The sequence below is a fragment of the Cupressus sempervirens genome, chromosome 3, assembly GCF_028749045.1.
Source record: "Cupressus sempervirens isolate cs-2001-9-10 chromosome 3, ASM2874904v1, whole genome shotgun sequence".
NCBI lineage: Eukaryota > Viridiplantae > Streptophyta > Pinopsida > Cupressales > Cupressaceae > Cupressus > Cupressus sempervirens.
The window spans coordinates 790,818,686-790,835,188 of NC_143120.1; the positions used below are offsets into that span (position 1 = coordinate 790,818,686).

The following is a 16,503-nucleotide window of genomic DNA, read 5'->3' on the forward strand; positions in this document are numbered from 1 at the left end:
GACATGGAAATTACAAAGCACTTGGTCGTGGATGATCTGGTTGATGTTGGTGATGACTTGTATGTTGCAAAGCATCTTGTTGTGAGTAATGAGATTGTTGGTGTTGTGAGTTTGGCATGTGTTGATGAATATCTACATATTGTTGTTGATGTGGAGTTTGTTATTGCTGGTGTGGATTCACTAGTTGCTAATGAGGATGAAGATCTATTGATGAAACATTATGTTCAATTTGTTCTTGGGTGTAAGCATGTTGATTGGGTTGTTGATATGTATTTGATTATGATGTTTTAGTGGATGAAGCACAGATGGTTTATTTTTAGATTTGTTATATTGACTTTGATGAAGTGGAAGCCTTTAGTAAAGATGAAGTTGGTTGCAAATCTTTCTTTGGGCATCAAAGTATGGGATATACTTTTCTATTTACCTGGGGAGTCTAATGTAGGAACATCAAGCTTGGATTTTGGTGGAGTTATGCTTTTCATGGTTAGGGATGTGTTGGAGACACATTGGAGAACCTTTCCTCGTGATTGCATAAAGATCAAATGGATTGAGTTGAAGTTTGAGTCGTTTTACCTTGTTGCTAGAACTGTATTTTCTAGTTTTTGGGTGCCTATTGCGAGTCATATAACTAATTTTCCACAATGAGTTAGAGGCTATGGAGTTCAAGGATTGAAGAGGGCCTAGAGTAATATCTTTGGTTAAGGTCATAAGTCCTAATTCATTATAAGTTGGGAGATATGGAAATTCTCTTGGAGTATCGATTTCTGGCAGTTTGCATGACTGGTTTCTGTGCGTGACTTCCGAGATGAATTCGAAGATATCCTTAATGAATCAACCTTAGAGAGCTTAAGTGGTTGTAGAGGACATAAAGTACTACATTTAATTTAAATCACAAGCTCTAATTCAATCAAAGCTAGGAGATATCATGATTTTTCTCGGGTATCAATTTTTTAACATTTAATTGTTGTTGGAGGCTGACTTGTGGCTCTTCAAGTATTTAATGTTAGGTTTATTTAGTTTTAGCATTCTAGGCCAATTTATGGATTAGATTAGTGTAAGTAGGGGGTCTTGTGGAGTCTTTTAGTCATTCATCCATGGAATGATTCATTCATTCAGAGGAGTGAGTGCAGGAGCAGCTGAAGGGTGATTTTTCCTAAGTCTATGGACAAAGCATCGAATGTGAAGCAATTTATAGCAGGATTGTGATGAAGTTGTGAGTGTGTGGATAGAGTGTCGAATGTGAGGTAGTTCACACTTGGATCTTGGATAAAGTTGGAGCAAAGCTAGTGGCTACGACTTGGAAAACAAGGAGATTTCTTGGTGGGCTTGCGAGCACAAGTTGAGATCTTCCTTGGAGGTTTCTACTAGAGTGTAGATCTGGACTAGCTAGTTTTTGGGTTGGATCTTGAGGGATCTTGCAGAACTGTTATTATAATTGCTTTGTATTTGGCCATGATTGAGAAGGCCTTACAGCCTGACACATTGCATGTAACAGTTATTTTATGAATAATTATTGTAATTTGGTATCAGATCTTGCATTGTTATTGTGTTTTTGTTGTGTGATTATTTGTTGGCGGCTAGGACATCTCCTTTGGGGATTCTCCTACCTTGTGTTGCATCAGAAGGGCACAACAATGAGATACAAAGATCACAAGGGCATGGTAACAAAATGTAGAGATGCAAAGATACATATATAGATACATACATACATACATATAAAATACATATAAAATATATACATACATACATATGCATATGCAATTTTATCACCTTGGAAAACTATATTTGATCTTTACTCAATCACCAAGAGATAATATAATCTATAAGTACATATTTCTGAATACTTAGTTTGGTATGAATAGTTTCTCTTGAATTCATCTAAGGAAAGTGAGTCTACTCATGATGATAATGGCTCTATATATTGGGTCTTTAGAGGAGAGAGAGACTTACAAAAGATTAGATGTTGTTTCTAGCTCAAATATTCCCAATTTTATGTTCACAACTCAAATGCTCTCCCATGGCCTAAGCTAAAACCTTCATTATTGCATCCAAAATTATGGAATAAAATATGATCATGTCCCCAGCAGAGAATTGAAGTGCAATTTTTTCGGATTCCACTTAGCACTATGTCAATAAATTCAAGAAATTCTACTACCGTGCAAAATAACTTACATTGATTCTGAAGTTTGGGCCCTAACAACAGTCAAAAGTTAAATTATTGTCAAAGAATGTGCTAAAAATAAGAAAGAGTACATATTTAGAATGAACATAGATATTGGCAACAATGAAGAAACATATAATCCTCTTATACATAATCAAAATTATGTTAGAGATGAATGCAAGAAATTACATAGGCATATGGTCTTTTATTTTGCGTAGTCCTCCATATGGCCTATTACAAATATACAGTCTAATCTTAAGAAAAATAATATTCTTAAATGTATATGATTAAATAAAATAAACAAGAGTACTAGTTGTAGTTGTATAATTCTAGTATTATTGATTATGTTAAACAAAATGTTCAATAAAACAAGTATGGAGTAACATAAATGGATCATTTTGCTCGAATACTATTATGACTTAATGTGAATGCATCTGATCATTACCTCGATGATATTATGCATGAGATCTTTACTCAATCACCAAGAGATAATATAATTTGTAAATACATATTTTTGCATACTTAGTTTTGTATGAATAGTTTTGATTGAATGGAAGGATAATTTCTTGTGTGAATTCAAGAAATGAATGATTAATTTAATTTAGCACAACTAGTGTGTATGCAAGTGTGTATGTATGCATGTAAAGCAGTTCACATAATGAACTAATACACATACATACATGCACATATTCATACAATCATCATAATCATTTATCCTTGAATCTAACCAAAACTATTATATATGAACAAGAGATACATGTTTAGAAAGGGGGAAAAAAAGAAAAGAACATTACATTGGTACCTCTTCTCCCTTTGAAGAAAATTTCAAAGCAAGGGCACAACACAACAATGAAATGCAAAGATCACAAGGGAACGACAACAAAATTCTAGATCTCCACTGATCTCTACCAACGTTCAGAGCTCTCCACCCTCTTCCACACACAACTCTCCACAATCAATCAAAACAAATGGGGACTGATTAATGTTGTGTTTTCTTTTCTTTTTTGTTTTTAATCCATGATCCACAATCCACAAGATCTCTCTATATATATACATACATACACACATACATACATACACAAATATGTATGTGCATGTATATATATACATATATACATTCACACACACACACACACACACACACACACACACACACACACACACATGAAAACAACAATGCACTTTCTAAGGGTTTACAATTGTTCAACAAAATTAATATTTTACAAGAAAATGCACTTGAAGAAATGTTAGCTCATAAGCAAGAACATGGTGTTGAAACAATACATAAAGTGCTTGACATGAGAGGTCCGCAAGTGAGGGTGTTGACCAATCTTGAAAACTTGAATGCTGAAATGAAAGCTATCATTGATCAAACACCTATGCCAAAGTTAGAAGATAATGTGAAGTTGATTTTAGATATGGTAGAGGCAGATATTCAAAAGTTTGATAATCAAAATTTAAGGCATGAGAATGAAGGAGTGGCTTTAGAAAGAGAAGGAGAAGGAGTGGCTTTAGAAAGAGACTACACGGTAGAAACAACAAGACAACATAGAGGATATTATGGGAGCCACTAGATAGAATTCATGAAAGTGTTGCAGTAGGTACTATGACATTGGAATTACTTGCAAGTATCTTTGAGAATCTACAGTCCAAATATCGAGAGGACTAGACGCTGTGCAATTTGTCATGTATTGCATCTCATTTTGCTTATAAGAGTGTTTCAAGTATTGGCACAGTCTCCCTATGATGATACCAAGTATCAAGTGCTTGTAAGAGTGTTTCAAGGTTGGGAACCACTTTAACATCTTTTGCATGGTTTAGAGGTAATGCCATTGTGGCAGAGGCTTCGGCAAGGGAATGAGCTTCGTGATAATGGCATTTACACAAAAGAAGAACTTGCTTCTTCAACTCCTTACACTCAAATCTTCACTGAAGTTATTCTTCCAGTAGTCAGAATAGCTACTATGAATTCATGGGAGCCAAGGGACCTTGAACCTATGCTACATTTTTTGGAGACATGGGATAAGTTACTACCGGCTTCAGTTATTCATAACATTTTGGATTGTATAGTGATGCCCAAATTAGTAGTAGTAGTAAATACTTGGGACCCTCATAGGGAGAGTGTGCCAATGCATGCATGGTTACGTCCTTGGCTTCCATTGTTGGGCCAGCATAAGAGCCTTTATATCCAACCATTCATTATAAATTGGGCAATACGCTTCATGTCTGGCATGTAAGTGATGCATTTGCATATGCAATTTCATCATCTTGGAAAACTATATTTGATCCTGTTAGCTGGGAACAACTGATTGTTCATTTTATTGTACCTTACTTGATGATAGTTCTATAGGAATTTGTAATCAACCCATCTAATCAATATTTGGACCCGTTTAACTGGGTTATGGCTAGTTTCTTTCTACAAATATCTGCTAGGATATGTTTTTGTAAAGTTTCTTTTGAACTTTGGCCATGTTTCCTAGTCTGCATTATTTATGTGCAAGATCTTGAGGTAAGTCACTTAGCATGGGTTGAGTGATTTTTATTGTTTTATTATTTTGATTGTAGAATATGTATGCAGCTGGATCAATTTTTATATTGTGCTAAGATGTAATAAGCACCTTAAAAAAGATCTCTAAGATATACATGTTTGTAAGGAAATATAAAGAGATACCTATTTAGAAGGAAAATAAACGAACATTTACATAGCCCTTGAAGAAAATCCCAGAGCAAGTGCATGACACAAAAACGAAATCATAGAGCAAGGGCACAAAGATCACAAGGGCACAACATGGCAACAAAATTACAGAGCAAGGGCACGACAATGAAATGCAGAGATCACAAGGGCACAACAACAAAATCGTAGAGCAAGGGCACAACAACGAAATGCAGAGATCAAAGCAATGAAATCAAAAAGCAAGGGCATGACAAAAAAATGCAAAGATCACACCAACAAAATGCATCGATCACAAGGACACGACAATGTTTAGAGCTCTCCACCCTCTTTCATGCGCAACTCTCCATCATCAAAACAAATGGGGAAAGATTTATGTCAATTTTTTTAATACTCATGCAGGTGTTGCAATTATGATGCCAACATTAGTATTGCAATGTGTCGGGGATAATTGCAAAAATAAAACATGAAAATCACCACAAATTACACCGCCAGTGCAAATTGTCATCACAATTTGACCCCAAATTTTGTAGTGGTAAAAGGTTATATTACTCTTGATGGTAAGACTAATAGTGAAGATGTACGCATTTTTTATGAACTAAAACATAACTTGTTGAGTGTTATACTTGTTGATTAGGGCTATCATTTGCAATTTTTTTATGGGAAATATTCAATTAAGGATAACCATGCAAATGAGATTGCCACATGTATAAAGACTAGAGGTAATGTATTTCAGTTGAATCTCATTGAGGTTAATCGTCTTGTTGCAAAATATGATGATGGTTAGCTATGACATAGATGCTTTTGTCGTGTAAATCTTGATCATATAGTGAAGATGAGTAATTATAATGTGGTTAGAGATCTACCTAAGATTGTGCAACTTGCTAACATGATGCGTAAGGAATGTATAATAGCTAAACAAAAAAGAAGTACATTTCCAAGAAAAAATTAACTAGTTCAAAAAAGTTGGTGATTGTTCACAAAAAAATATGTGGACCTATGAAGACAAGAACATTATATGGTAAGAGGTGTTTTATCATCTTTATTTATGATTTTACTAGGATAGTGTGGGTTGCTTTCTTGAGAGAGAAATATGAAGCCTTTGATAAGTTCAAGATATTTAAAGAAAAAAGTTGAGAAATAATTAGGAGCGAGGATAAAATGTTGAGCTATGAAAGAGGTGGAGAGTTTACTTATAAAAAATTCAATACATTTTGTGAGAATAAATGTATTTGTAGGCAGACTTTAACACCCAAGACACCACAACATAATGGTGTAGCAGAGATAAGAAACAAAATAATGAGTGAAGCAACAAGAGTGATGCTACTTGAAGGTAAGGTACCACATGTGCATTGGAGAGAAGTAGTTAATACTGGAGTATACACCATGAACATAGTTCAGATCTATTAAGGAATAAGTAAGACACCTTATGAGCTTTGGTTTGGTCATACACCTATTTTTAAATATTTCAAACAAAATGGAAGAAAATGTTATATCAAAAGAGAAGATGAAATAGGTAAATTTGATCCTAGACATGATGAAGGCATATCTCTCAGATATACAACTAAGTGTAAGGGTTATAGATATTATAATTCAAGATAAAAGAAAGTTATTGAAAGAGATTTCATGTATAAGAATGAAATTTTCAGTATTACTCCGATGATGATTCAAATTAGGCTAGTACAAGTCAAAGACTAGTACAAAATCACGATACAAAATAAGAGCTATTCTTTGAAATTGATGATGGGATTCAAGTACATATTGAAGTGAAGTTTTTTGCAAGAAATCATCTTGATGATTAGATCATTGGCAATGAAAATATTGGAGTATTGACATGAAGAAAGGTAAGAGATGAAATTTATTTGATTTCACAAATTGAACCTAAGAATACTAATGAAACATGTAAAGATGAATCATGGATTAATTCTACGAAAAAAGGACTTGAGAATATTGAAAAGAACAATACACGAGAATTGGTCCCTAGGCCTAAAGATGAAAATTTTATCGAAACAAGATTGGCTTTCAGTAGCAAAATGAATGAGCAAGGAGGAGTTGTAAGGAACAAAGCAATACTAGTATGTTAAGGCTATTCACGACACGAAGGTATAGACATCGAAGAAACATTTTTCCTTGTAGCAAGATTAGAGGCTTTAAGATTATTTTTGGCATATGCATCTATTAAATTTTTAAAAATGTATCAAATTGATGTTAACTAAGCTTTATTGAATGGAAAACTTGAAGAAGAAGTTTACATTGAGCAACCTGGTGGATTACCATCGATAGAAGAGAAAGACATGGTATGCAAGCTAAAGAATGCACTCTATGAATTAAAGAAAGCAACAAGAACTTGGTAAGTGGATTGGATAAATACTTGTTAATTTGGGATTCAAGAAAGGTAATGCAAATAGTACATGTATTTGATAATTAATTCTGATGATTATTGAAGTATTTATGGATGATATTGTTTTGGGGAGGAATAATGATGCAAGAAATCAGTTTTTCGATGAGATGAAAGATGAGTTTGAAATGTCCATGATTGGTGAGATGAAGTATTTTTTGGGATTTCAAATAACCCAAGTAAAGATTGTATCTTTATATCTCAAACTAAGTATCTTAAGGAATTGTTGGTAAGATTTGACATGGAGAATTGGAAACCAATTGGAACACCTATGGTTATATGATATAATTTTACTAGCAATGGTGATTCATCCAGTACTATGCAAACTATATATAGATCAATGATTGGTCATTTATAATATTTAGCTCATACGAGACCCAATATTGCTAACATGGTTAGAATTATAGCAAGGTATTAGGAAAATCCTAACGAGACACACTTTGATATAGTAAAAATGTTTTTTCAGATATTTGAAGGGAAAATTAGAATTTGGCTTATGGTATGGCATACATAATGATTTTACATTATATGCATATATTGATGTTGATTGAGAAAGAAATGTAGTTGACAAGAAAATCACAAGTGGAGAAGCATTTTTTCTTGGAGGAAGGTTAGTAATTTGGTTGAGCAAGAAGCAAAATTGTATATCTTAGTCTAAAATAGAGGTAGAATATGCAACAACAAAAAATAACTATAATTAGATAGTGTGGATGAAACATATGTTGTTGAATATTGGTATTACATTTCTTGAACCTACTATTATGCATTGTGATAATACAAGTACAATTAACACATCTAAGATCTATTTTTACATTCCAAGACTAAGCATATTGCAATTAAGTATCATTTTCTAAGAGAGAAGGCACTGAGAAGGAAATTAGATTGGAGTATATGAGTACAAAAGAATAAATAGCATATATATTCACTAAATCATTATCTAAAGACACCATTGATGATGCAGGAGCATCTTGCATGGGAAAATTATTGGAAAAAAATGGAAAATAAAAATAAAAAAATTTGGAGGAGAGAGAAAGTGACAAAAATTAGAGGAGAAATAATAAAAATAAATAAAAAGGGGAAAAAAGGAGAAAAGAAAGGAAAAAGGGATTTCTATTTTCGAGGTGCATAGGTGGCATAATAGAAAAAATAAAAAAATAAATGGTTGTCATTCCATTTATCGTGGTGTGTGGGAAGAATTCTAGAAAGTTATGGATATTGTAGAAAGTTATGAATATTGTAGAAGGTTATGGAAGTTGTAGAAGGTTGTGGAGGAATTCTAGAAGGTTGTGGATAAGTCATGCATTGGGTGGTAAGTGCCTATTTAAGCAAGGCATATGAGCATTTCTAATCAAGCTTGAGAAGTGGAAGCTCAAGAAGGAGAAGCTCGAGAAGTAGAAGCTTTGGAAGGAAAGCTTGGAAAGGCGAAAGTTGGAAGGTGTGAAGGCTTCAAGGTGTGAAAGAGAAGGAGAAAGTGAAGAGTGAGTTTTCCTTAGTCTGTGGACAGAGCGCCGAATGTGAGGCAGTTTACAGTGGGATTGTAGTAGAGTTGTGAGTGTGTAGACAGATGCTGAATGTGAGGTAGTTTACACTTGGATTTTGGATAAAGTTGGAGAAGAGCTAGTGACTACGGTTTAGAAACAAGAAGGTTGCTTGGTTGCTTGTGAGCACAAGTTGAGATCTCAGAGGTTTCTACTAGAGTGTGGATTTGGACTAGCTTGGGTTTGGATTGGATCTTGAGAGATCTTGCAGAAAGGTTATTGTAATTGCTAAGGATTTTCAAGTTTAATAAAATTTCTTGGGAAGCATTTTATCTCTCTTTGTCTTCATATTGTTGCATTCTTGGTTATGAGTTGGTAGGGTGGTGTGGCCCTTCATCAACAGTATCAGAGCGTACCTTCATCAAGTGGTATCAGAGTGTACCGTCATCAATTGAGTATCCTAGAGGTATGCTTGGGTTAATGACCTCACCTAGTACAAAGTAATTATTGAAAATTTGCATCATACTGGTGTATTCAAAGCTTATTCATTCATCTAGATGTGATTCTTGTTAGGATTAAAGATATAGAAATAATAGTTACATGCAAATATAACCAATATCAAAAAATAATAAATCACACAACATAGAACACAAGACACAAAGATTTAATGTGGTTCACCCAATCCCTGGGCTACATCCACCAACAACGAGTTCAACATTCTTATTATCTAGTGACTAAAACCTAATTACAATTGGTATTCCCTTATAGCTCAATACTGCTGCAAGAAGCTACAATCTCATCATACATAATAAAATTCCTAACCCTAAGCCTTTTATACAAGATTTTTATGCTTACATAATTAGGACTAGAATAAGCTGAACAATAGAAAAAAAAAATATAACCCTCAATGCCTTTTACAATATTAAATTCATTTTTGGCTTCGAGGAGCACGCTTACCCTACAAGGGGCATTGCCCCTTGACCCTTCCTATGATATTGCCCTAGGAACCTCAAAGGGGTGTTCCCCGTTGACCCATTGAACTTGGAGGCACTGCCCTTGGACCCTTGTCATAAAATATGGGGGGAAATTGTGTTGAATAAAGGGGGGAAAATTAACCTCTAAGTCTAATTAGACTCCACATCACAATAATGCTTAGTACTGCTCCTTAGGACTGGTCACAGTGAGCAGAGCTATTTTGAAATCTCTTATGTAATTATTTTTGGCATAACAATGTTTATTGACACTTACATATTCTTTGGTTGGAGATTATATTGATCCAATGCAGGTTCTTTGATGAAGATCATCATCGGAGGGGGAGAACTTTATAAGGTCAAATGATATTTGGCATAAATTGACACCTTTTCCATTGATGTCAAAGAGTGATAAGTAGTAAAGTGAAAAACCTAAATGAAAAGGGGATTAGTAGTACAGGAGAGAAGTTTATTGGAGCATACGATCGTAGCATTGTATCAAAGTTTTGAAGGTTGTATATGTTGAGGATATTCAGAAATTTTTATTGAACTATTACTAGTATAAAGGTTACTTTTTGGGTTGATAGTTTTTCATCATATGTTGTTATCAATGGATGTTAGTGTCATCGGATGATCCTTGATGTTGCTTCTACATTCTTGATCATTGCTTGGAGACTTTCTCATTGTCATCATGAGATATTATCATGTATTCTATGACATATTGCTACGTGAGATCCACTCAGGATAATTTATCATGACTTGATTCATTATTATTGTATTCCCTACAACATGTGCACTAAAAGATGTCATTTTTTAATATGTCATGATGTATCATTGTATTTTATGGATTTTACTTTACTTATATGGATATGATAAGTGTGTCTTGATTCCTCATATGTCATGTTAATCAGTTTATGGATTAGATTGTGTGGAGATTTTTGTCATCAACGTTTCGAATCACACTATGTGATCCATCATCAGGATGAGAGAGCAGGAGATGTCAAATGAAGTAAGTAGCAGATTTAGTAAAGACTCACCATATATAGGAGAACAGGAAAAAGAAAAGAAAGCACCAACCCCAAAGTTAAACCAAAAAACATAATAAATAAATAAAATTATATAAAAACAAAACAAGACAATAGGGGGGAAAGACTAAAACCAAAGTCAACACACAAGAAAAAGATGAATAATAAAAGACAAGAAAATCAAATACAGTTAAAAAAGAGATGAAAAGAAATGAATAAAGAATAATGAAATTAAAAATTAAAAATTAAAAATAAAAATAAAAATAAGACTTAAATAAATTATTATTGAAGACCAAGACAAACAAAAGCTAAAAAATGTTATATATATATATATATATACAAGAATACAAACAAAGATATATAAATATGTATATATATATATATGTGTGTGTGTGTGTGTGTGTGTGTGTGTGTGTGTGTATATATATATATATATGTATATATATATATATATATGCATATATGTAAATCTATATATATAGATGCATATATGCAACACTATATATATATATATATATATATATATATATATATATATATATATATATACGTAAAAATATCAAAGCAACTAAGAAATACCCTAGCAACTTAAAAGCCTAAAAAAGAAAAAAGAAAAATATAATAAATACATGAGGTGTATATGTAATACACGCATTACATATGCAAGTGGGCAGCTAATATATATATATATATACGTACACATACTTATAAACGTACCCAAAAATATATAAGTGCTAATATTATATGCAAGGATAAGAACTAAAACCATCGATGAGGCATGGGCTTAAACGCTGACTAGATGAGTAAACATGGAAAACTATCTAACTGAATAACCAAAAAATGAGGACATAGAAAAGCCAGAGGAGAACACCAAAATATTAAGTACACATAACACAAATAAAAATGCATCTGATATATTTAAACTATATGTTAGAAGCATTTTAAATGCAAAAGTCTACTTCTCGATACGTGTTCATTTTAATATGGGTAATTAAAGAATTAAAAATATTTTATTTTGATTTTTAAATGAACTTAGGTCATATCATATGTTTAAGTTATTGTTGATCTTAGTAGTTTAATTAATATAGTTAAAGGTAAGTCAGTCTTATAACCCTTTGGATAATTTACTGGCTTTAGTTTGATATAAGGTGTTATCATATGTTAATGATGATGTCTTAGTTTATAGTTGTACTTGCTTCCACATTTATTATATATAATGTATTTTTTAATAGTTAAGAAAAAAAAGTTGCATTCACTTAGTGTAAAGATAGTTTAATTTCTCATGGGTTTCAGGGTAGGGCATTACATCTAGGAAATTTTTATTGATTTCAAAAATATTGTGACATTGGGGGAAATATGATGAGATATACAGAAAAAATAGTTGGAAATGCATTTAAAACATGATTATTGTGATTGGAAGAATAAATAAGAATCCAAGCATAGAATTGATGCCAACCAAGAGTTTTGAGCAAGATTAGAGGAAGAAAAATGACCTTGATTTAAGTTATTAAATAGAGTAGGAGGTCCTAATATACCAAACCACATTAAGGAGGGCTAAAATGTCTTACAAAGCAAGTGTGCACTTTTTTAAGACAATACATCCAATATATACCATTTGTGATAGACATGCACTTTCATGTAAGTGTAAAGTTACAACTCATGTAAATCTCTCGAAAAAGGGAGGATACATATGGAAATCAAAAATTCCATGCAATAAAGGATATAATGTTATAAAAGGAGAGTTTGTAAGGAATATTGGATCTATTGGAAATGAAGAGAAAAGAGGAAGAAAGATCAAGTATCCACACCTTCTCTATTGCTAGGTAAGGGAATACTTGACAAAGGACGACACATTATGCTCCTTTGGTGAATGTTTATTTATAACAATCGTGTGCTTTCTATTACAAACTAGGGTTATTGTTGCACCAAAAGCTCAATATGTCAACGCCCAATACAACCACTAGACTTATAGAACACAAGGGGAGGTCAAGCCATGTCACAAATCCTAAAGGGGAATGCTAACAGGTAATCCAACAACACCCCCCTCAACATTACTTGAGGAGATTTGAACATGTGACCAAGCTCTAATACCAATTGTTAAGAAGTCAAGGTTGTCGTTGCACTCAAAGATCTACTTGTCAATGCCTGATACAACCACTAGACTTATAGAACACAAGAGACTGTTAAGCCATGTAACAAATCCCAAAGGAGAATGTTGATGGTTAGTCCAACACTTTCAAGATAACTTGTTGAAACTTGAGATGTGAATCTCTTGAAAAAATAGAAGATCCCTATGTAAAGGAACAAATACATGTAAGAAAGGATGTCATGTTATAAAATAAACGAGTCAACAAAGGCAGAAAATGGATCATTGGGATAAAAAGGAGAGTGAAATAGTCATCAAGTGAGGAGAGGGAATAAGGACTATTATGCTAGTCATAAAGTATGATTATATGTAAACTAGATCACCATAAATGATAGTGAGCATGAAAAGGATAGGCTAGCAATGCCGCATAGTGAGAAGCAACATAATAGGAACATAAATGTTATTTACATTAATTATGATAAATGCACATTTCATTGTTACATGTCATTATAATCATACCAAATCAATGAATTCTTGAATTTTACCCTTCAAATCATAACATTCATTAGTCATACAATCGTGTTTATTATTAAAAGACACAATTATTATATTTGTTATAAACATTTCTAAGATTAGTATGTATATGATTAAGAGACATCAATATTATATTTACTACTTTAATTTGTAGATTCTTTATTATTGTAAAATGCTTCCCATTATAGTAAATAATTCATTTCCATTGTTCTGAAATGAAAATTTGTTTTCATTTATTCGTGAGATTGAAGAGTGTGATTAAAATGAAATGAAGGTTTTTAATAATGTTCATGAGACCAAGGAGTTTATAATGTTTAAATTTGAGAACACTACAATGACCATTGAAGAACTAGCAAGCAAAGCAAAACACTAAGGGACCACCAATCCTTGCACCGCCAATCCTTGTAGTAAGCGACCACCAATCTTTGTATTAAGAAACCACTAATCCTTATTGATCAAGTTTCTTCTACTATGACTAGGTAATCTAACATCTTTAAAATTTATCCTCAACTAGAATAATTAGAAACACAACCTTAAGGGTCCATTTGGTTCATGGAATTTAAAAAACTAGGATTTCTACAAACCTTGGTTTAGCCAAATCAAGGTTTTGCAAATCTTCATTCTGATTTGTGGGATTTTATTTGAACCGTTTATTTCACTCAAAAGATGCGTGTGAAGACACATTTTTATGCGTAAGCTTGGAGTTGAAGGCAAATTTCAAAAAGTAGTCCAATCTATTGTTTTTACACTCCTTAAAAAACATAACTAGGTTTTGATTTTCAATTCCTACTTGCTAGTAGGAAGTTGCAAAGCCTGGTTTTGAGGCGAAATTGGAAGTCTGGTATGCTAATTCCATTTTGCCAATTTTGAAACAAACGCAAAAAATTTCAAATCTAGATTTTGAAAAAGCCAATTCCTATCATCATCCAGAACCAAACGGATCCTAAGATATTTGTGTATTTGTTTTGAATGTCCTCATAACCCATAATATAGGAAAAATAATACAAAAGTATTTTTAACCATACAAAACCTACACACTGAATTCATAAATAATCATTATAAACTAAAAATAATCTTTATATAAACTTTTTAAAGCATAAACACCAATATAATTATTAATATTTATAAAGACGGGCCAAAAAAACGGAAACATTGAAAATGAGAAAGAAATATTAATTTCAAGGAAATCGTAGAGGATTAAAAACACATTGAAAAATGTTTTTTTCCCCTAATCTAAACTAACGAAAGAACACCCAACAAAAAGTGTTATCGTTGGATGCGCATTATAGGGAAACCTTTTTCAAAGGCGAAGCCCGTTCAAATTGGAAAAATATGACCGTTATAAAACTGACCGTTAAAATTCACAAAACCAAACAAAAGAAGCAAACAGAGGCTTTTGTTGCCATTTTTCATTCTCCTGGCCATAATTTTTCGCCATTCCTTCAAATCAGCGACCATATCTCCTCCTCACCCTTTTCTTCAGTCCCAGGAGATTCCAAATACCTATCCAAAATGATGAGCCCTTGTCCGGCCCCTCCAAATCAAGAAGAAATTGTCCCAGCAGAACCAAAAGCTTCAGCAAATCAGGGCATTCCCCTGCATCCGCTTCAGCAAATAGCAGAAAGTGCGAACCACAAACTTTTGCTGAAGCAATGGCTTAAAGAAGAGGAATCTATAGACAGAAGAGTGGCGCTGAAAGAGTCCAGGCTTGACAGGACCAGAAAAGAAGTCACACAACTCTGCTGCTTCTATTTCCTCTTCCATGGCACCGTTTTGACTCTGCTGTTCAATGCTGCCGCAAGAAATCCCAAGGATTCATGTAAAAGGGCATGGATCCCTTCCATGGTGTCCCTTGTTGCTTCCATGGTGATCATTTGGGCCGTGAGGTACAAGATCGATGTGGAGTCACAGATTGAGAGGCTGCTCAAGAGGGAGAAGGATGATGCTAAACTCATGGCTAAGTGCATTCAGGAATTGAAGAGGAAGGGAACTAGTTTTGATCTTCTCAAAGAAGTGGACACATTGAGGAGGGCTAAGAGTCTGAGGCTTGAGCCTAAGGCTGTGATGAAGTGGTCTGGAAGAGATCTGCTTACCATTTTCTTCATTGCTATGTCTTGCTTGGTCTTGGCCTTTACCAAGGTGGTGCTCTGTGATTGATCATTAGAGTTTTCGTTTTGCAAGGTATGATTTCATGTCACTGCTATATGAAATCCAATAGCTTAAAAAAAAAGTTAATGGTTTGAGGTGGGGCAGTATTGTGTGTTTTTGTCTTTCTGGGTATTGATTATTTGTAATACCCTAAAAAGAATGCAGAGGCAAACTGCTGCCCCCTCTATGTTTCATCGCAGTTTTCTCTGGATCTTCACAAACTTGAAGATCTATAATTGTTTGGACGTATAGATGGCAGCATATCTGTTTTCTTCAGCCAATCTGCAGCATTCAGGGACGAGTTCAAATATTCGTTTGAACTTTTGAAGGATTTTCAGTGCACGCTCTGTATTTAGGCTAGGGTTCAGATATGAAATGAATAATGATTATTGGCTATGAATCCTATGTATAAGTTCTATTTCCATAAATCTTGAATGCAAATCGCTAATTCTGTAATTTGAATCTTCCCCTGTTTCATTGGTCAAGTTTTCCGAGGTGTGCCTCCATTAGTGTTAATTAATAGCTGAGATTTTTAGCATGGAATGTAACGAAATCGTCCAATAGGCTACTACCACTTTGCAAATATTAACAAAACATGTGTACAATGAATGCTGTTATTTCTTCTCTCTTCTGTGTTTGATTTGAATTGTGCTCTTGAGATTCATGACCTCCTGATACATGTTCACTTGAATTGAAAATTGGAGTTATGACACTCTTGTTTAGACTCATCTAGCTTGGGAAGGAGATCTGTTACCTGCATTGTGAATCAAAATCTTGAAATGCAGGACCCTCAAATTACTTAGTTATTTCTGTGGAGACAACTGTACATCTAGTATCTATATCTGCTTCTGTGTTGTCATGAATTTGAAGAATTGAATATGTGTTTGTAATAGTACATGCAATGAAAACCTTAAGGTGTCCAAATTAGATATATTTTAAGTGCCAATAAATCGGTTTGCTCACAATCCGCTATAGAAGATCTGATCTTGGAAGAAATTTACAGAGTTTATAGGACTTCTCTTTTAGAGGGC

At 33.5% G+C, this 16,503-nt stretch overlaps 1 protein-coding gene across 1 annotated transcript; it reads left to right on the forward strand.

Annotated features, from left to right (window-relative positions):
- The first annotated feature begins 14,697 nt into the window (after positions 1-14,697).
- Positions 14,698-15,928, forward strand: LOC149569169 (uncharacterized). Its single transcript, XM_089817702.1, has one exon. It carries the CDS (start codon positions 14,837-14,839, stop codon positions 15,479-15,481), a length of 645 nt encoding a protein of 214 aa, XP_089673828.1. The 5' UTR covers positions 14,698-14,836; the 3' UTR covers positions 15,482-15,928.
- Positions 15,929-16,503: the final 575 nt, after the last annotated feature.

Bases quoted from the DNA above. Each gene is read 5' to 3' on its own strand.
- LOC149569169 (XM_089817702.1), top strand. From the start codon at position 14,837: ATGATGAGCCCTTGTCCGGCCCCTCCAAATCAAGAAGAAATTGTCCCA.